General features: G+C 40.5%; 1 protein-coding gene across 1 annotated transcript; it reads right to left on the reverse strand.

Annotated features, from left to right (window-relative positions):
* Nucleotides 1-681: 681 nt before the first annotated feature.
* Nucleotides 682-20,994, reverse strand: STX4 (syntaxin 4). Its single transcript, XM_032237297.1, has 11 exons — nucleotides 20,616-20,994; nucleotides 17,189-17,299; nucleotides 11,732-11,831; nucleotides 9,752-9,826; nucleotides 9,512-9,582; nucleotides 9,313-9,421; nucleotides 5,081-5,157; nucleotides 4,861-4,998; nucleotides 3,850-3,960; nucleotides 2,531-2,666; nucleotides 682-1,927 (listed from the first exon to the last, which is right to left on the reverse strand). Exons 1-10 carry the CDS (start codon nucleotides 20,643-20,645, stop codon nucleotides 2,586-2,588), a joined length of 903 nt encoding a protein of 300 aa, XP_032093188.1. The 5' UTR covers nucleotides 20,646-20,994; the 3' UTR covers nucleotides 682-1,927; nucleotides 2,531-2,585.
* Nucleotides 20,995-22,440: the final 1,446 nt, after the last annotated feature.

A 22,440-nucleotide genomic window follows, 5' to 3' on the forward strand; every position in this document is an offset into this window, starting at 1 on the left:
AGTTAATTGTCTTTTGGTCGCTGACTGATGCTGTATATCTGGTAACTTTCAAATCCCAGCATCTATCCTTGAAATCAATCTGCTGACTTCTAGTTCAGGTGATGTTTTGTTAAATTTGAGGGCCCTTTTATGCAGCAATTGTATCATACTTTCTAGTTTAACTTGCTGAACGTAAAAAGACATCTATTTGTAGACCCTACTATGGCTTCTTGCAAGCTTCATCTAGCAATGGGAGTTCAGCAGCTCAGGTACAGGGATTGCTATGCAACCGGAAGGCTAGTACAGCAACAAATCCCAAATTATCCATAGACCCTGATTTAAATGAACAGGGTCTCATATCTGGCAATATGTAGAATAAAGCTCCAGAGAGCCTTAAGAAACTTCCAGATGACCATCACATTGCTACTCATGTCGTCTTGGCCGATACCACACTTGATGCTCCACTGGACGCATTTCTCAAATGTCCATTCCCATTTCTGGACCCAGCCAGGTCTTGGTAATAGTTCTTGGCAATGCCAAGGTTGGTCATCTCATCTATGATTAAATCATCTCATTTCTAAATCACAGATGAGGGAGCCTTACTACAGACCAACCTAGCATTTAGTAGCAGTAGCTGAAAGCCAAGACCTCTGAAGATCTGATTGAGAAGCTCTTTAGAAAAAAGACAAAATAATTTGTAACTGTTTTTAAAAGTGCTTTTATTTTATATTACAAAATATAGTCAGTTTGATTTTGAATACATTGAGACTTAAAGCAATTGGGGTGGGGAAGCTTAATTCTCTGATTATTTTTTTCAAAATACAAAAGTACTGGATTTTTAAAAACAGGACCAGGAGATCCTAATTTCCACTTGCATCATGATTTCCCAAAATAATTTAGCTGGACTTGCATGGAAAAACACACCAGATGACTCGACTTGCTAGACTGTTTGGGACCTTGATTTAACCTGGTCCTCTGAACATGATATTTATGCTGTATTTTGGTCTCTGTGCAAATCCCACAAGGGACAAAGTTTGTATAGTTCACTCTCAATCCTTTTAAAGTTGGCACTGGGATATTAATCAGGATCAAAAGATCAAAGGGAGAGAATGAAGTAATCTGTAGTCACGACCAAGTGTTGGGCACACAATTCCTAAGGCACGTAGGTGGAGAAAAGACACAGCAAGAGCTCTTTAAAAAAAGCTTGGAAACCCCAATATTTCAGCCCAAAATGGACCAGAATGTGTTTATCTTTCATCCTTTGTTATACTAGGTTGTGTCTCTAAGATAAGGAGAAAAATCCAACAGATCAGCTCAGGGTGAAGAGTAGATTTCCCCATGCATGGTTGAGCATAGGATGTGAAGGATCAAGATCTGCCCCAACCTGAGCAGAATATTCTTATCTTCTGTTGCTCTCTGGTAAACACAGAATATTTTGGAAGGGGAGGAACCTATTTTTTTAAAGTGACATGGCACAAACTATGATAAGTTGAGGAAGGTGCTGAAGCAGGATTTGGGAGAGAACTAGAGGGGGCAAAAATGCCATGATCAATAAAGGAAAACTAGGGTTGCTCGTGGTGTTGCTTTGCTATGTTTTTACAAGAATAAACAACAACAACAACAACAACAAAATGGTTCTTTCGTTGAAGATTCTTTCATGGAAGTGACTGATCACAGTTGCTGACTCAGGACAGCAGTATCCATTGAGGAAAACTTTACAAAAATAATCCAAAGGTCAAAACTAAAGCAGCAGAGACCGTCTTCTAGATTATGACCGTTATAGGCACCTGGACATGGTTTTGAACATAGGGAAGGTTTCTAGGTATAGGCAGCATGTGCTTCCAGGAATGGAGGGGCTGAAGGTGCCCGACCAGTCATCTGTAGTGCAAAGGCCTCCCCAGTGAAAGGGGAACAGTTCCAGGATAAGAGATGCAACCCAAGGGAAATCCTAAAGAGAAAAGAAAAACAATTGCAGAGTCACTATTTCCATTCTGACCCCAACTGAAAAGTTCTAATACATGGCCTGTGGACTTCAAATCCGAGAATTCCTGAGCCAGCCTGGAATTCTGGGAGCTGAAGTCCACAGGTCATAAAGGAGTCAAAGTTGTCCACCCTGATCTAATAAGCTAGCTATCCCGTAGCCTTTCCAGCAGCCTAACGTGTACAATAAAGGGTTTCCAAGGGTTTCACTTCCTCCCAGGAGACATGGGACCAGAGATGGTATTATGCCGGTTATGACCCCTTCGTCTGAACCGGTAGAGGAAATCGCGGGTGGCCACGCACTCCCGCCCTGGCTCTGTGACATCCCATTTAGACCCTTTTATAAGACAAAGTGCATGCACGGATGTGTCACGTGCGAGTGCCCATGAGTGCTCACATTTGCAAACCGGTAGGAAAGGTAAGTGAATACCACCCTTGCATGGGACACTAAGGAAGCAACTCTATCTCTGTGAAATGCCGAAAACAGGTCTCTGTTCACACCTGCTTAGTGGGTCAACCACGTTTAACCCAGCCCAAGTGTAACCTTGGGTTTTCATCCCCTTGTACGTACCATCAGGCTTTGATCATGCAGCATGAAGGGAGACACAAGGGGAGGGGAAGGCCTTCTAAAGCGTAATACTCAGGATGATGATGAGAATAATGATGAATGCTGTGATGGTCAAGCAGATACCAATCATGAACTTCTTCTGCAGAGCCAAAGGCAAAAGAGAGAAGGCAGAAAAATGTGAAGACATATAGATGGGGAAGCATCTCCATCCTGCAATAGCGATTCTTTCTCTTCTAGCTTCAGGGAATAAAAAGGAACTTTCTCACACACAGACTATTTGTTCAATGCGCCTTTCATTTCCTTGAGCCTTCACCACATGCTACTAGCTATTTTGAACTACAAGGACTCAAAATATCATCCCCCCCTCCCCCCAACTTGAAAGCAGAAACTCTCAGGAGAGTTAACGCTTGTAAAATACAACAGAAGGGTATTTCATTTTATTCTGCAGTCCTCAAAAATAAGACCCAGTCTTATATTTTGGGGGGCTGCAAAATAAGCACTAGGGATTTTCAGGAGAAACACAATTTCAGGGTAATCAGCCCAGTTGGGAGACCCACCCGTGACCCGTCAAAAGGGCGAACGACAAAACCACGCCCGACTAAACCGCGTCGCTGACATCATCAATGCGGCGACAACAGCCAGCGCGGAGAAAGAAGGGCGCTTTAAATAGCGCTTTGAAAAAAAGCCGATTCAACTTAAGGTAAGGGTTAGGTTTAGGGTTAGGTTTAGGGTTAGGTTAAGGGTTTGGGTTAGGTTAAGGGTTAGGGATTAAGTTTAGGTTTAGGGTTTACAGCGTGCTTCTGTCTCCGCGCTGTTGTCGCCATGTTGATGATGTCAGCGACGCGGTTTAATCGGGCGCGGTTTTGTCATTCGCCATTTTGTCGGTGAACCCCCACCCCCAAGTGTGCGCACAAGAGGCAGCAAGCATGTGGGCACTGATGATATCTGGCAGCAGCTATAGCCCACCAGGTAATCCTCAATTTAGAACAGTTGCTTTAGTGACCATTTGAAGTTACAACTCCACTGAGAAAAGTGACTTATGACTTCTTTTCCCATTTACCATCGCTGCAGCCTCCCCAGGGTCACGTGATAAAAATTCAAATGACTCCTATTAATGATGGTAACCATGTTGCAGGGTGTCACGTGATCCCCTTTTGCCAGCTTCTGACAAGTAAAGTCGATGGGGAAAACCAGATTCACTTAAAACATGTTACTAATTTAACCAACTGCAGTGGTTCACTTAACAACTGTCTCACTTAGCAGCCGAAATTTTGGGCTTCACTGTGGTGGTACGTTGAGGGCTGCAGATGGGGGCGGTTTACCTTGAGAGCTTTTTTCTGATTCTCCTGGGCTTGGTGAAGGTGCAGTTGCCCTTTCTTGACGTAATCCCCAGAGTCTAGAATGTTCTTCTCTATCCGGTCAATTGCGTCTCCCTGAATGGAATCGAAAGGGAATGTTTGGATAAGGAGCTTTCGGATGAAGATAATCAGTTGTTGGGGGGGACAGAACAGAAAAAGCAGTGAGACTAAAACGGTCCCCTGCAGGATTATGGGACAAGTAGTAAAGTGAAAACAAAGCAAACAAATGGCAGTTCAAAACTGTTCAAATGTAGCAGCTCAACTTTTGCATCATTAATAATAGTGGCAGTGCTTAGACTTATATACTTCCCCCCCCAAAATCTGGGTCCTCATTTTACCCACCTCAGAAGGATGAGGATCGAACTCCTTGCAGTGGGCAGAGTTAGCTATAGCAATAGCGTTTAAACTTCTATACTGCTAGAGAGAGCTTTATAGCCCTCTCTAAGCAGTTTATAGAGTCAGCTTATTGCCCCCAACAATCTGGATCCTCATTTTACCGACCTCTAAAGGATGGAAGGCTGAGTCAACCTTGAGCCTGGTGAGGTTCAAACTGTTGAACTGCAGGGAGCTGACAAACGATCAGCAGAAGTAGCCTGCAGTACTGCATTCTGACCACTGCACCACCACAGTTCTTGGTGACCTCCTAGAAAGGCCATATAGGAAACCTACTTGACAACAGTACTGATAGGAAGGAGATTGGATGCTTGTAGAGAGTTAGAACAGTTTTAAAAAAGGGAATAAGAGGACTCTACAAGGATTATTTTCTCTCTTTGGGGAAGTATTGCCTATCCTTTTCATACAAGAAATCCAAAGGTCAGTGGTTAACATCTCCAAAGAAGGTGGGAAAAATATTTGACACCACAAAAACCTACTGGTCAGTGTAAACCCTATTAAGGTAATTAGGCTGATGGTCTACTTCAACAAAGTTGGACCAAAGCACAATCCCCCTTGCGTTTCTCTCTCTCCACTTCATACTTGCAGCTCCACTTCTGTAGCCAGGAACATAAACAGATCATGTAGCTCCTGGATACTGCGTTCCAATTTCAGGATTTCACTGTGCCTGGTTTCGATCTCATTGAGAGCCTGCTTTGTCACTTGTGTGTCCTTCGTGAGCTGCACAAAAAAGATGAGGTAGATGAATCTCCTTGTTTAGAGCCTTTTCCTCTTTCAACGGCCCCAATATTCCAATACTCACATTTGAAATAAACATTTCTGTCTGACCGCTCTCCAGCATCTCATCCAGCTTGTCATCAGATACCATCGGGCCACCAGCTGGAAGGAATAAAAATATAGTGTCAATATCAATAAGCAAGAGGTTTCTTTCACTTTTCCATCAGAAAAGGCAAATGAAATTCAAAATGTCTTTTCCCCAGGACCCTGACGCTTGTTTTGCCCTGTGAACAGAATCCAAAAATTTAGAGGCTTTATCTGAAGCATAAGACCTAAACATCAAGGGATACCCTGGAATTCTGAAATTAATCTGCTCTGTGCTGGCACCACAATGCCTTCTCATGGCAAACTGCAAAGCTGAAAGGCAGAGAACCCGATAATGTTAGGGGTAAAAACTCTGTATTTCATAACTGGGTGATATCATCAGACAGCTTTGTTGCTTGTTTGCTTTCTTTCTATTTGTTACAGAGATGCTGAAATGACTGTGATTGTGATTGTACTAGTAGTTATTTCAACTTTTGATGTTAGAAGTTGATCAACACATTTTGAAGTTGCCAAGGTTAAGAAAAAATGCTTCAAAGGATGGCATTATCCCTCAGATGCTATCTTTCTGAGAGATAATGACTTGCTACATATATTAATAGCACACATTGATGAAGGGCTTTATAAAACTGAACATTCAGAGATGGAATAACCTCTTCCAGGAAGAATGTATCAAACTTTTAAAAAAGGGATAGGCATTTAACTGTGATCTTTCTCTTTTACCTCTTACATTGGATAAGTTTCTACTTTTCTTCTCAAAAGGGAAACAGTGCTTTTGGTTTTCAAGAAATCTTAGTCAAATGGGCTTCCAAGGGCTACAAATAGCAGATTAATGGCACATGAAACTTTGGGGTTGCAGGTTTTCTGGAAAAGATTTTGTCTGGGATGCTTTAAGGATATTTTGCCTTGGGCAGGGGTTGGATTACGAGACCTCCAAGGTACCTTCTAGTCTTATGATTCTAGGTTGTCTTTCCTGTTTTTTTTTTTTTAAAAAAAACCAGGGAATGAGGATCCCAGGTACTGAACTATAAAACAGACATTTACCCTTTTCTTGTGGGTTTGATGCCTTCCTACCTTGCTGGAGAACACACTAGGAGGTACCCTCTCCCATTTTTGTTAGGCTGATGCCTAAAATCAGCCACAAAGAAGAAACAGTGTATCCATCTTCTTCCTCATGAAGATTACTGATGAACATGACATTTGGAAACCTGCCAATGCTAGGTTTGAGCTTCAGAGGAGCAAGGTGCCCAGTTGTTGTTGCTGTTCTGTACATGCTCTGGCCTACCTTGTCTTTAACCATACTCAGGCCTACAAAGAACATATTGGATGTATACATTGAATTTAAACCAGCTACTTAGGCTAGCTTTAAGAGGTTGGAAAATTATGAGATATTCTTCAACTGTGAGTTCACATTTCTTTTCACACATATACATCCAAACAATTATATTAGTGGGGATTTCACAGCAAATCACAAAATGCAACAGGCTGGCAATGGAATGCTTCATTTTGCTTCCAGAAAGTTCCCTTAATTTCTCAGAATATATCAATCAGGTGTTCTGGGAAGTCTTTGTGCTGTTTCAGAAGTATGATTTAATTGTTTTGGAAAGTGTACTTTGAAGAATTGCTCATAAAATGCCCGATCAGCTCGCCTGGTAGATAAATCTAATATTTGGGGAGGAGGGGGGTGTTAAATAATCTCTGGCCATCCTATTTTACATATTCAGAAGATGTAACTGGAAAAGTCTCAGAGTTACATTATAGTATGTTCCTGCATCTTGAGCTACAAGGCCATGCATTTTTAAAAAGCCACTCTAACCCTTTTTAAAAAAGAAAAATCTGCATTTAAAAGGCATTATGCACATTACATTTGCATACTAGTTTGTTATGCATCATTTTTCTATTTCTATATTCACTGACAGAACTAAGAGTTTAAAAAAACTTTTTCCAGTTAAATTAATGGACATTCTATTCATGGAATAGAACACAAGGGTCCTGCTTTTTTCTGCTACCTCTTTAAAGAGAAACAGTATAGAATAAAGGATATCACATTTGGACATTCTTTCTTATTTATTTAATGTATTTTTTATACTGCTTCCTAGGCTTAAGCATTTGGAAGCAGTTTACAATTAAAGTTGTGACTTCTGAAGGACAAAATGGTACACTGAAGATGGCTCTGTGAAAAATAAAACTGACAATTGTGAAAAACAAACCATTTGCTTTTTTAATCTCTCCACACAAAGAAAGGATAGGTGATTTCCACAAATGTTCAGGACAGTTGCTCCTTTGAGGAGATCTCAAAATAACAGTTGGGTGAGTTTTGAGTACTGGCAGGTGAGGTAGACATTTTGCTCAAACTGTATGTTTTAAAAAGATACTAAGTTCACATACTTCTTTTTCTAATTGGAAACTATTATTAGAACCTTTGGATTGACACATCTGAAAATACTGAGTGAGTCTGCCTTCAATCGTTAATGAAAGAAAAATTCAACTATAATCTTAAGGAATTTGAAATAAATAGCAAAAAGCTGATTTTAAAAAAGATCCAGATAAATTGGAAATGATATTTTGCAATTAATAAGATTTTTTCTCATAAGAAAGTCAACTTGTTTTGAATATAAAGTGATAAAAGATTTTAAAAATTGGACAATAAAGATTTAATTAGAGGAGAAAATACGTAAACCTGTTTTAACAACTACAGAATGATGCAAAATATTTTAACACTGGAAATACTGTGGATGCTTTTGAAAAATGAAATCAGAAATTAATATCAACAATTTTGATAGCAATGTTTGCTTCTATAGATAGGCTATGTAAAAAAAATGTTTTGGAAAAGATGACAGAAGAGAAACAAGTTTTATCTGACAAGACCGAGACTCTGAAAGTGGATCTATAATGACACCCTAGAAAAATGACATGGAAAGAGATGTTTCATTGGATATAAAAATGTAATCTGTTGATGTTTTAAAAGTCAAAAGAGAATTATGATTAATAAATCAAGAAAGTGTTCTGGATAATTGTGTCATATTAGATTTATAAGAGAAGTTAGTTAAAGCTTGGATGAATCTTGTGGGAAGGGGTAAAAAAGAAATAAGTAGTTCTACAAGAGTACTTGAATGGATTAAAATTAAGACTGTTGGAAATAAAAGAAAGGAACATGAAGTTGGTTTATTTGATCAAGGTAAAAACAGATGTTATTTCTGGCAACTTTTAATGGTCTTTTGTGGACACCAGGACTGAAATGATAATGAAATAAATTCATAGATTTATTTATAGATAAGAAATGGAACACAGGATCATTGATTGTAAAGTAAGAGGAGAAAAATTACTAAAATTGTTTATATTAATTGTGATGAAGGTTGGAGATCACTTCTTTTTCTTTACTCTTTTCTTTTACATTGTTTCTCTTCCTTGGCACTTTGACTCTCTACTTTTTTGCTTTCTTTCAGTTTGTATTAGTTTTTACTGTTGCAGTTATAATCTTTAAGAAAATTACTTTAAAAATACAATAAAAGCAGCAATAAATGTTAATTTAATGATAAATAATATATTAAAGGAATGTAATGTATTCTTTATAAAACTTTTAAAAATTGTTATAGCAGGTCTCTCTCAAATGTCGAGAGAGAGAACATTCTAGAGTGGAGGCATCATATTAAGAAGGCCCATCTGTGAGCAGTTACCAGACTTCGCCATAAATGCATGATAATTTCAGTGATTGAACAGATCTATAACTCAGATTCTCTAGCATGTATCTTTATTCCAAATAACTAAAATTGTGGATTTGGCCATTTCATTTCATTTATTAAATTTATAGGCCGCCCAATCCCGGAGGACTCCGGGCGGCTTACAATGAAAGAAGAAAAAAAGAAAAGCAAAATAAATAAAAAATAGTTTAAAATTCACAACACACATACGTTCTAATCAGGGCTGGACCTTAACACTAAGGTCAACAGCTCCAGGCCTGCTGGAACAGCCAGGTTTTAATGGCTTTCCTGAAGGCCATGAGAGTGGGTAAGGTTCGGACCTCTGGGGGTAGCTGATTCCACAGGATCGGAGCAGCCACAGAAAAGGCTCTCCTCCGGGGGCCCGCCAAATATCCAAAAACTTTGGTTGTTTCAATCTTTCTACAGCAGGCAAATGATTTGGGCAATTCTATAAGATGACGACATTAAAATACAGTATTTTCTGTGCTTAACAAAGGCAACCATAAATACTCACTAATCTGTATATGTCGTTTGATGCGCTCCAGATTTCTGTCTCGGTAATCAGACTGTATAGAGTTGCATTTATTGATGAGATCCAAGAATTGTTGTGAAAGGATTCCATGCTGAAGCAGAAATCTGTATGAGTTATGCAGACCCCTTTTGCCTCCTCACCTTGCTTCCCCATCAAGACAAGCAACTATTTTGCTTCTCACCTGATTTCTCTTCATTCGGTTGTTGAACGAATTTCTGTTCTCATCTTGTTCTTCCTTGGTGGGCTCAATTTCTACATAATTAAAAAGTAGCTATAGTGAGATTGTAATGCTTATTTCAAGAAAGAGAGTTCTGGGGACTAAAACATGATATTTTTTTCAGAGCACTAGATATTAATTCCTAGGCTAAAGAGTCAAGATACAACCCTCTTTGCTTTCTTCATAAGTTGTGCACATACTCACTCTTCAGCTGGGCTCTTGTGTCTTTTGCCAACTCCTTGATTTCCTCACGTAGCTTTTGTAGGCCTTGCTTCGCATCTGGAAAACACATTGAAAATGCAAAAAAGGATACTAATTTTCATCATATCTGATTCTTGCAAGCATTGTGATTGAATTACACTGCCCCACCTCCCACCTTTCCTCTGGGAAACTAATGAGGACTACCTGTAAATGATGAGAACAAATTTAGTAATTTAGTCCTCATTTAGTGACAGAATTAGGGACCATCAACCCAGTTAAGCAAAGCAGTCACAAAGCAAAAAATCATGTGATTGAGACTGTTTATGGTTTATGATTTTATACAGGACACTCCTAGATTTATGATTTTACAGAGAGTACCCCTAGAGAGGTGTAAAAGCTGCAAATGCGGGCATTAGTCACAGAATTACTTTTCATTGTAACTAGGAATAAGGCCATCACTAAGCAAAACTGTTGTGGTGGTGCAGTGGTTAGAATGCAGTATTGCAGGCTAATTCTGCCAACTAGCAGTTCAATCCTCACTGGCTCAAGGTATACTTGGCCTTCCATCTTTCCGAAGTCAGTAAAATGAGGAGCCAGATTGTTGGGGGTGAAAGGCTGACTCTGTAAACCACTTAGAGCAGGGGTATCAAACTCGATTTCATTGAGGGCCACATCAGGGTTGTGTTTGACCTTGGGGGGCTGGGGTGGGTGTGGCTAGAGTGGATGTGGCCAGTTCGATGTCACTCGTGTTGGGATGGCCCGAGCGCTCTTCCAGTAAAAACGGGCTCCCAAGCTCTGTTTTGGCTGCAATGGCCTCCTGCAACCCCTTTGCTAGCGAAAACAGTGTTTGGGAGGGACACACGCAACCATCCTACACTCCATTTTTGATAACAGAGGCACCACAGGCCAGTCCTTCACTGTTTTCAGGGGGCCCCGTGAACCAAATCTAAGCACCCCACAGGCCAGATCAGGGCCCAGGGCCTTGAGTTTGACACCCCTGGCTTAGAGAGAGAGCTGTAAAGCATTATGAAGCTGTATATACATCTAAGTGCTATTGCTACCTGCAATCCATTGTAAGTCATACCACTTTTTCCTGAACAATTCTGAAAAATTATCTCCTTTATGCCTTTGCTGAAAGTCTGATTCATAATTGCTCATTTTCTTCTGTACAGGTAGCCCTTGCTTAGTAACCACAATTGGTACTGGCAGCTCTGTTGCTAAGGGCCGCAATTGCCTAAGCAAAATATCATGTGATCACAGTTTACAATTTTATTTCTGCCTTTATTAATGCAGCTTGTTGCAAGCCAGTTCTGAAATGCCCGAATGATCACCTATTATGAAGGCCATAAACGCAAGGATTGATTGCAAAACTATTTTTATGTTGTCATAACTTTAAATGGTCATAAAGCAAGGCAGTCAGAAAGTGGGGACTACCTGTACTTTATAGTTATTTCTCTTCAATAGTCTCTCTCTCTCTCTCTCTCTCCAAACCTCAGTTCTTATATCTCTACTACGAATTCTCCTGCCAAAATAATTCTTCTGACTCTACTCAAAACACAAATTTCTTGCCTTTATTTTTAAAGTAAGTGCAAGTCACTTTCTTTCAGTTCTTGTTACATTTAAACAGGCTGGTTTCTATTCTTGATTCCTACTCTCAACTGACCAAAGGTCTCTTGCTTTCTTGATCAATATTGACTAATCTTCCTTGCTGCCTCATTTGTGTAAGTCTCTTGTTTGAAGCATGTTTCCTTTTTCCACTAATTCCGTCTCAAAGATGGTATTTTTGGTCATCTTTACCATGTCGTCATAAGTTTCAGTTCTAATTTAACTAAGCTTTAAAGAGGGATTGTAGCATTTGCCATTAGTTTTCCGTTTATATTTTTGGAACACATAACATTTTAAGCAACAGCCTGCAAGATGCCATATACATTTAAGCCACAGGGTATATATTGGCAGATTGAAGCTTGACTGTTGAAAACCTACTGTCATCAGGGATTGGTGAAGCCAGGACTGTAGTCTGATTTTTCTCTAGGTCCTTCACTTTGTGTTCCAGGACCTTCAAGGATTCACGGATCTCACGTGTCTATAAAGGGGATAAATGATATAATGAGAAGTTCAGTAGCAATGATTGAATCCTGATCTTATATTTAAGGGAGCTCAGAAACATTGATAATTGTTCTAGGTCAGTGGTTCTCAATCTGTGCCTGTCATGTCATCCATCACAGGGCGTCTGTGAAGCCTTGAAGAAATTATATGATTTAAATCTTAAGTCTTTGGGATCTGTGGCTACAAAAGGTATTTAAAAGGGGTCCATGGTGAAATAAAGGTTGAGAACCACTGTTCTAGGTTCTATAGGTTGTTTCTAAAAATTATTTCAGAAGAATAAAATAATTATAGGTAGTAGTCACTTAATACTGCCCTTTTTAATTCAAAGTAACTGTAGCACTGAAAAATTAGCTTTACAACCAGTTGTCCCTCTTATAGCCACCGCAGCATCCCTGCAATCATTTGCCCACTTCATAGTCAAGCAGAGTCAATAGAGAAAGTGGAAGGGAGATTTCAAGTCGCAAACATATACAATGTCTTGTTTAATGACTGTATCACTTAGCGGCAGAATTGCCAGTCCCATTTGTGATAGTTAAGTGAGGCGTACCAGGTAACAAAGTGGGCAGTAGCATGTTTTTATACACTGCTGGGTTTGCTTCTTTCAACAAGCATCAATACATTACACCTGTGATGGCTAACCTATGGCACAGGTGCCAGAGGTGGGCACGCAGAGCCCTCTCTGTGGGCATGTGCGCTGTCGCCAGCTTCTCTTCTGGTTTTCAGCCTGCTGGTGTTTGCAGGCGCCATAGTGCTGGAAAAAGGCCCCCAAAACAGACCATTTTTCGTGGTGTTTTCAGACCGTTTTTAGTCCAAAAAATGGCCTGAAAATGGCCAAAAATCAAGTAAATTAACAGGCCATTTTGGGCCATTTTCAGCTGTTTTGGGGGTTGTTTTCAGCTCAATTTTCAGCTGTTTTTGGCCTGAAAAACGCCCCCAAAATGGTCTGGTTTTTGGCCATTTTTCAGGCTGTTTTCCAACGCTCTAAATGCCTGTGAAGACTACCTGGCTGCGCACATGCACACACGTTCCGGTTTGGGCACTTGGGGCTGAAAAGGTTTACCACCACTGCATTACACCATACAGGTAGTCCTTGACTTACAACAGTTCGCTTAGTGACTGTTTGGAGTTATAATGGAACTGAAAAAAGTGATATGACCATTTTTCACATTTACAACCGTTGTAGCATCCTCATGATCAAAATTCAGATACTTGGCAACTTCAGTGATTCCCTTAACAACTGTGACGAGAAAGGTTATAAAATGGGGCAAAACTAACTTAACAACTGTCTTGCACTGCAACAGAAATTTACAGATTAAACAACCAGAGGGATTTCTTAAAGCCCCTCCACAATATCAAATAAAGTAAGTATTGAGCATTCAATTTTTCTCACACATGCTTCTACTGTATATCACTCTATTCGGAAAATATATATCATACAAATTAGAACTCCAAATTCAAGAAGTGAATGGGACAACGTGCCCCCAGCCAACTTGCTGTGGGACAACTCACCGCGGGATAACTCAAGAGAGACAAAAGGAACAAGTGACTCCACATTCTGTTTCATTCCAGCCTTGAGGATGTCTGACATGAGAAGGTTCAAATCTAAAGCAAGACCAGGTCCCACTGCAATTCACTTGTCCCTCTCTTGAATTATCCCGTGCCGAATTTCCTGAAACAAGCAAAATGTTAAAAAGTGATAATATTTATGTAGTTACTTATCAAGCACATCTAAATTATATTAAAATAATCAAAATATTTTTACAATCCCCAAGGCATATCACAATTTTTGAGCACCCCTAATTTGGAAACTGAAAGTTGAAAAATTTGATATGCCCTACTTGCTGCGAGTCGCCTGCAGCAACTTGTCCTAGACCCATTCAAGCAAAATATTCCATTATGCAAATTATTTACTTTATAATAAGATTTTTCTCTAAACCAACATATTTTTTCCTATTCACATACTCTTCAATGTCTTGCTGAAAATCATAAAACTGATCTGCATACTCCCAGCAATCAATGCACTTTTCTCACATATCTTTTCTATCAAGATTCTGCTAAACATCTTCCCAAGCACTTTAACTAATCCTACTGTGGGGAGGGGCATTGCATTCACACAGTTGTGTTTTTCTAGGTATAGAACAATAACAGTATTTTCTTAACAACCAGATTTGAATGCAATTTTCACGTATTAAGTATTTTGAATGGTCATATTTGGATTTTTCCCAGGAACACCATCTTAACTGGCAGCTCCACTACTTTTCTACATTCTCAAAGGATTTACAGCTTTCTTCTCACCTTTTTTCTTGGGCACTAACTTTAAAAGCATTTAACTCCATTCTTCAAGGTATCATTGTAATTTCCATACAAATCTATAAAATGCTCCTTCAAACATTTTATTTTGCCTGTTATTTCCCATGACTTTATTTCTTTTCATGCATACATTTAAACTATCATTCATAATTAAACCCACATCTTCACTTTCATGCATATATTCATCACCATGGCTCTTAAAGATCACGCCCAAGATTCATTCAGCTCTACTAAATGCTTTCCTCTTCTCTTGATTTCACAACCAGCATAACTACTTTTTTTAGTTTGGGAACATCTGGACAGATATACTAAAGTCACTATTCTATATAAGATTTATCTATCCTAGAGACTATCCTGCAAGCCAACAAAATGTTGCCTTCATCCCACCAGTTAGGAGAGTGATTCAGTGTACCAATAGATTCAAGTTACTAGTGGACACTGCTCAAAAAGTGTTTTAGAAATTTTCCATGTAATTAGTATTCAAAAGTAATTATGAAAAGAAAATGCAGCTATTAATGTAATCCATATCTTTATGATCTCATTAAAAAAAATCTAATCATCAACAGCTATGAGACTTACATCATGTAGGGCTGTGCATCACATGGCCAGTTGAATTCAACCTTCTTTTGAGGCCATTTTTCGCCCTCCAGAGGCTTCAGGGAGTCTTCAGGGAAGCCTCCTGAAGGCTCCGGTGGGCTAAAACCGGCCCTATGAACAAATTGGAAGTCAGTTCCTGAACTTTCGGTTCCGTAGGGCCTATTTTTTGCGCTCTGGAGGCTTCAGAGGAGCCTCCAGGGGAGTGGGAGCTGCTATTGCCCTCCCCGTACTCCTATAAAGCCTCTGGAGCCTGAAAAATGCACGCCAAAAATGGGGGGGGGGAATATGGATTCATGCGCATAGCGTTATGGGTGTGGTACGCCTGCGCATGACCTCCCTGCGCTCCCCCCGCTTTTGGCATGCGAGCCAAAAAAGGTTCGCCATCACTGATGTAGGGCTTTGAAAGTATCGTTTTCTTTACTGTCCTCCCAATGTATTAGAGCAGCAAAACATCTTCTGCAACCCTGAAGATATCAAGCAATCAAACAATATGGTATTGTGGACAAAACCTGGCTCACCAAAACAACCAAACTGCTTTGAAGATATAACAAACAGATTAAGCATACAAATAATCACAGTGTACATCAGACTTCCAGCAAACCACGTTGCTTGCTGAGCAGCTCTGAGCAAAAGCAGAACTACAGCCGATACACCCTTGGTCGTAGATTAGAATGGAATATAGTTGGAAGGGACTTTGGAGGTCTTCTACTCCAATCCCATGCTTGGGCAGGAAACCCTAATGGTTAGCCAACATCTTCTTAAAAACTTCCAGTGTTAGAGCATTTACAACTTCTGGAGGCAAGTTGTTCCACTGATTAATTGTTCTGTCAGGAAATTTCTCCTTAGTTCTAAGTTGCTTCTCTCCTTGATTAGTTTCCACCATTGCTTCTTGTCCTGCCCTCAGGTGCTTTGGAGAATAGCCTGACTCCCTCTTCTTTGTGACAGCCCCTGAAATATTGGAAGACTGCTATCATGTCTCCCCTACTCCTTCTTTTCATTAAACTAGACATACCCAGTTTTTGAAACTGTTCATGTTTTAGCCTCCAGTCTCCTAATCTTCTTTGTTGCTCTTCTCTCCACATCTTTTTTACACCATGGCGACCAAAATTGGATGCATTATTCCAAGTGTGGCCTTACCAAGGCATTATAAAACGGTATTAACACTTCACGTGATCTTGATTCTATCCCTCTGTTTTTGCAGTCTAGAACTGCATTGGCTTTTTTGGCAACTGCTGAACACTGCAGTTGATGATTTAAATGATTGTCCACTAGGACTCCAAGATTCCTCTCACAATTACTACTATCAAACAAGGTACCACATATACTGTACCTGTGCATCTGGTTTTCTTGCCTAAATGTAGAACTTTACTTTTTTCACCATTGAATTTCATTTCATTATAGGCCCAATATTTAAGTCTGTCAAGATCCTTGGGTATCTTAAGCCTATCTTCTGGAGTGTTGGCTATTCCTGCCAGCTTGGTGTCATCGGCAAATTTGATGAGTTCCCCATCTATCCCCTTGTCCAAGTCATTGATGAAAATGTTGAAGATTACTGGGCCTAAAACAGAGTCTTGGGGGTACTCCACTGCATACTTTCCTCCATGTAGATGCAATTCCATTGAGGACTACACGTTGGGTGCAGTTGGTCAGCCAGTTACGAATGGTGGTGATGCTGTCTACCCCACATTCTTCTACTTTATTTAGTAATAGGTTATGGTCTACCTTATCAAATGCCTTACTGAAGTCCAAGTAAACTATATCAACGGCATTCCTCTGGTCCACTAATTTTGTCACTTTGTCAAAGAATGCAATACGATTTGTCTGGCCTAATCTGTTTTTGACAAACATATGTTGGCTTTTGGTTATTACTTTGTTTGGTTCTTTTACATTTCAAAAACCAGATAAAAAAGAGGAAGACATAGTGTTAATTACAGCATGAGATTGGAATGTTTTTGGATAAACCCATCTTGATGCTATTCTCATTATTGATCCTTTTCCACTAGGTCAGCATGCTAGCTGTACTATATTTGAGATACAACCAGTGAATAAATAATCTGAGTTATCTGGGCCATTGTCTCCTGTCTGATTCTCCCCCTGTTGCCATCCAGGATCAATTCAGCTTGTTGTGAATGTTTCATTGCCAGGGGACTTTAAGCAGTTCATGTGTGGGGAGGGGGAGGTATATTATACAGTTAGTAGGGAATGGAGTTGATGTATTTAAGTGGGTACTTTTAATCACTAAAGGGAGCAAAATCAGAGTTTTTACAGAAGACAGGAAAAATACTTCACTATTATTTATATACACATGGAGGGAGGGAGGGAGGGAGGGAGGGAGAAAGAGAGGGAGGGAGGGAGAGGGAGAGAGAAAACGAGAACAAAATAAGTGGATTATCAACCCCAAAGTGCTCAGAAAGAAGATCATGATACCATTTGGAAGAATCCATCAGTAGGGTCAGGGAAGTTATTGGATTTTGCTAATCCACGCCGTGGGACAAGAGCCACGCTTTCAACATCTTCATTGTCCGACTCATCATCTTTCTGTGGGAAAAAAGATAAAACAAAAGAAAATCAGGTACAGTATGTATGAGAAGCACATATACCTCATGCGTGGTAGATATATGTGACCACAGGGACACTGCAATGCAAGTGCAAGGACTGGTTAAAAGTCACCTTTTTCAGTGCTGTTGAAATGTTGACTGGTCACTAAACATGATTGTAAATTGAGGATTACATGTAGTTGAATGCTACATTATATAAATTGTCAACAGATGCAGAAAATATAAAGACTATATATTTTCACTATTTACTTAATCTTTAATTCATTCATTCACTTGTGATGACTGAAATGAAACTGGGTTTTACCTCTTCCGGGTTGTTTAAGATATGGTTATAATTTGCAAAGTTTGTGCAGGCTTTTATGCGTGGATTCAGAGTTTAATGCTACTGCTTAACCAAAAAGTCCATTTTGCTAACAAGTACTTTTAATGTATATCATTTTATAGAATTTGGAGAGAAAAAAGATGACTTTTGCAACCTGGCATGCCTGGCTCAGGAATTCCAGGAAGAGATGTCCACAAATCTTCAAGTTGCCAAATTTGGAAACCCCTCAGTTAGACAATAGAATTTCCTCCCTTGGAAATTCTATGTCATTGCTATAACTCAGTCGTCCTCAAACTATGGTCGCATCAAATAAATGTTTTTTCAGAAGACACCAAGAACTAGCACAGCACTTTCAAAGGTCTTAGGGAATCATGAGTTTCCAAAAGCAAAAAGGTCTCCTTTCTCAAAATGTAAGAGAAAGTAGTAGAATAATTGCTACTATTTAATTAGAGATAAATGCTTTGGCCGATTAAAACTTTAACCATGTATTACAATTATCCAGCCCTGCTTAATTAGTATGGTTTTGCTCTAAGAACCACAATTATGTTCTCAGAATAGTTGAACCAATTCTCTTCCTTTCTTTAGAAATTTTTAGAAAGCTATTTATTAATTGGAAATAAAAGTATTTTTCATCGAATTGTGAAACCAGTACCCTTTCTAACAAAAACCACTGGCAACTGGAATCAGTCCTCTTCCGAGTTAATTTTTTTAAAAAAATTGAATAACGAATAATACTTATTCAGTATACAGGGATTGAAGAATTTTGGAAGTTTAAGGAAAGTCGAGAGAACCAAGTTTGGGTTAGTGTTTAAGGCATTACCTAGATAATGGGAGACTAATTTCTAGTTCCATCTTCAGCACACATTTAATTGGATGACTTTGAGTCAATTATTTTCTCTCAGCCTACAGAGGAAACAGCTTCCAAAGTGTTGCCAAGAAAACTGCAATGACATCTCCAGACAGTTGCCAGGAGACAAGACTGAGTCAAAGGGACAAAAAAAAAGGAAAGTCCACAATACAGGCATAATGAATATAGATTGAGTGGCAACTGGTGAGACAATAAAAAGCATGCATAAATACGTGTGTAAATAATTTTATACCAACCCATTTGCAAACCTCCTCCGAGACAAAATTAAAATCTGCCCTTCCACTGCAATTCCATTTCAAAAGACTCAATCAGGCCCACATTCTTATTTTGGATCCAGGTCAGCTCTCCCTATTGATGTTAATCAATCATCTTGCCTCTAGATTAGATTGTGAAGCTGCCACTTTGACATTTTTTTTTTTTGACATTTTATTGGGATTTATAGGCCGCCCTTTTCCCTGAGGGGACTCAGGGCGGCTTACAATCGTAGGGAAGGGGGTGCAATACAAAAACAAACAATATGTGAACAAAATAAAATGATAAGACACAACTTGCATTCAACAGTCAACACTTGGGCGGGTAAATTGGGAACCTATCCCCAGGCCTGATGGGATAGCCAGGTCTTAAGGGCTATGCGGAAGGTCTGGACGGTGGTGAGGGTGCGGATCTCGACGGGGAGGTCGTTCCTCAGGGTCGGAGCTGCAACAGAAAAGGCTCTCCTCCGTGACCCTTGGCCACCTGGGAGTACTATTCCCATCAGAGTGCAGCCACATCAATTACTAGGAATTGTAGCGTCCCTGGTTGAGGGTGGCTCCCATATCTTTCCTGTTTCAATTTTTGTCACTTCAGGCTGACAGGCATTGTGTGCTGTTGTGGCTGGCTGGAGAGTTGAACACACATTTTGAAATTGCTATAGTGGAGAAACACTGCCTTGAATTTTCTTTGGGATGACACTAAGAGTTCAGGCTTGCCAACAATCATGCCAAGAAAAGTAACGGGGGGGGGGGGGGCTATAGATATGTAGAAGAGGGGAGAAGAAATGAAATAAAATGGAGTGTAGGAAGCGCACGCCCTCCCCCATATTTTGGGGAATATTAAAATGAGGCAGAATATTATATTTCTCCAAAGGAGAAATAAAGAAATATGCTCTTAAAGGCTGAAATCAGCCCGTCTTCCTGCTATTGGAAAATAACCTTCAGCAGATGCCTGAAGTCTTTTATAGATGGATATTTTGTACTTATTAAGAAAGACTGGGCCAATCTATCCATACATAAAACAACTTCCACTCCAGCTGATGGGGTTAAGAATTTACAGCCCCAATTCTAAGAAAGAGGACGTAACCTTTAGGACATAATAGGATTTAACCCACCACCATTATTATAGCAAAAGGCACAGAACTCACTACATTTCACAACCCCCTGGAGCACTTCAAGATCCCCATAAAAATCCACCCATGCTTAAAGCCAAGGGGGATCATACTGTCCCAAAACTGGATGCTGTTGTTGGTTCTGCTCATCAATAAACCTTCTTTTTTAAGCAGCCTCAATTTATGGAGGGCAGGAGAAAATTGCAGCTGAGGGGGTCCAGAGGTGAAGGGGAGGAAGGCGCACCACCTCTGGAAAGGTGATGGGAACGAAAGGCAAAGTGTCGGCCGCCATTTTAAATATGATTGTTAAAATTCTTCCTATTTGTTAAACTCTTCCCATTCTGTGCTGGAAGAGAAGAGGCAGAAGGGCCAATCGAGGCTTTCCTCCATGTCAGCATGAGAGGACCTTCTATCTCCCCGGGGAGGAAGAGAGGCAACTGAGGGAGCCACCCAGATTAAAAGGGAGGAAAGAGGATGTGTGAATGGGTCCAGTGGTGAGAGGAACTTGCGAGTCAAGAGAGAAAAGGGAATGAGCCGTTGGGTTTCACTAGAGGAGGGGTGGTGGTGGTGGTGGTGAGAAAAGCCACCAATTTGCGACGGGGGGGGAGGGGAAAGAGAAAAGCCTGCAGGAATCGGGGGAGGGCGAGGCGAACGGCCGTTGGTGCCAAGGGAGGGGCAAACGCGACCGTTGTGGGCGGAGCTAAGTCGTGCGTCGAAAAGGGGCGCGCGGGTGGCGTTCTCACCTCTCTCAGCTCCAGCGTTCGGTCTCTCATAGCTTTGTTTCTATTTTATTTTTCGCACCTCGCAGATGAACCGGCGGAAAGGGTGTGGGGGGGGAGGGAAGAGAACGGAGGGTAACCCACAGCGCAGGCGCAAGAAAAGCTCGCAAGTTCTTAGCCGGCTCCTCCTTCCTTGGCAACTCGATAGCTTGAGGGCAGAAATCCCCCGCCTCGGCCTGAGAATAACTTTAGTAGCACACGCCGTCTAGCTCTGCGCGTGCGCACCTGCGCCCTCCTACCTTCCGAGGAACCCCTTTTCCTGATTCTTTCCCCCGCCCCAACAGCCAATAGAGAAACCGAAACAACCAAACCGGAAATATATCAGAACCCAATAATGAATGTAGAACTGTGCGAGTGTGCCAATCTAGACACGGCCGCCCCTTTTCTCTTTCGACCGGAAGTTGGTTCAAGTATTCAAAAAACAGGAAGTAATGTCAGACTGCCGGGCTAAAACGTTCCTTTTGCGGATTTAAAATATGGCAGTCGCCGGAAGTCCTTTTTACGCAACCGGAAGGCTTCAATCTAAAACGCCATAGATAACGTAAATTTGTAGAGCGTCTCTTGCCATCGAGACTTGCTAATCCAGGTTTATACGCCAAATAACGGCAGTTTATCTGAAAAGATGAAATAGTCAAATATATTTTCTTGCCCACAATCGTTAAGCAACCGCACTTTCCGTCTCTACACAATTTTAAACAAAGTATTGTCTTACCACCAATCAAAAAGCAACACTCTCACAAACTTCTTAGCTCACAAAACAGCTACCTTTTCCACAGCTTCCTTTTGACTGTTTCTAGAGATAAAACATTAAGAAATCAAGAACATGGCATCCAGCCCTCTCAATTCCTAGTAAATAGATGGGGAAGAAATGGAGGTAGTGACAGATTTTATTTTCCTGGGCTCCAAGATCACTGTAGATGGGGATTGCAGCCAAGATATTAAAAGACGTTTGCTCCTGGGGAGGAAAGCATACTAAAAAGCAGACATCACCCTGTCAACAAAAGTGCATATAGTCAAGACTATGGTTTTCCCAACTGCAATTGTATGGCTGTGAAAATTGGACCGTAAGAAAGGCTGAGCGCCAAAGAATGGAGGCCTTTGAACTCTGGTGTTGGAGAAGACTCCTGTGAGTTCCTTGATTGCAAGGTGATCAAACGGGTCAGTCCTAGAGGAGATCAACCCTGACTGCTCTTTAGGAGGCCAGATCCTGATGATGAAAGTCAAATACTTTGGCCACCTAATGAGAAGGAAGGGCTCACTGGAGAAGAGCCTAATGTTTGGAAAGATTGAGGGCAAAAGAAGAAGGGGACTACAGAGAATGAAGTGGCTGGATGGAGTCACCGAAGCAGCCAGCATGAACTATGAGGATAGTAGAGGATAGGAAGGCCTGGAGAAACGTCGTCCATGGGATCGCGATGGGACGGACACGACTTCGCAACTAACAACAACAAGAGATAAGAAATTGAGCCTGTAAGTACCATGATGACAAAAAGATTTAGGGGCTGAATTTTTTTCAGGATGTTAGCTGTTGAAAAGAAAAAACAAAATAGCTGCTTCTATTTGTGAATGCAACAAGCAGCCTCCACCTCCACCTCCTCCTTTAATTCTCCTCATCCTGTAATTGCATAGTAATACTAATCCTGTTATATTGTTATGGTCCATTGAGTCAACTGTGGAAAGAAAATTCGATTCAGAAATAATTTTACTCATGCACTGTGAATTTTTTTTAATCATCAACATGACCTGCCAATAGCTGAAAGAAATTATGTTGCAAAAATTTTAAAAATGC

This window comes from Thamnophis elegans, chromosome Z (assembly GCF_009769535.1).
Source record: "Thamnophis elegans isolate rThaEle1 chromosome Z, rThaEle1.pri, whole genome shotgun sequence".
NCBI classification, from domain to species: domain Eukaryota; kingdom Metazoa; phylum Chordata; class Lepidosauria; order Squamata; family Colubridae; genus Thamnophis; species Thamnophis elegans.

Coding starts and splice junctions, on each gene's coding strand:
- STX4 (XM_032237297.1), bottom strand. CDS start 20,645: ATGAGAGACCGAACGCTGGAGCTGAGAGAG. Junction 17,300..20,615: donor GAACGCTGGAGCTGAGAGAG/GTGAGAACGCCA, acceptor TTTTTCCCACAG/AAAGATGATGAGTCGGACAA. Junction 9,422..9,511: donor ACCGAATGAAGAGAAATCAG/GTGAGAAGCAAA, acceptor TTTCTGCTTCAG/CATGGAATCCTTTCACAACA.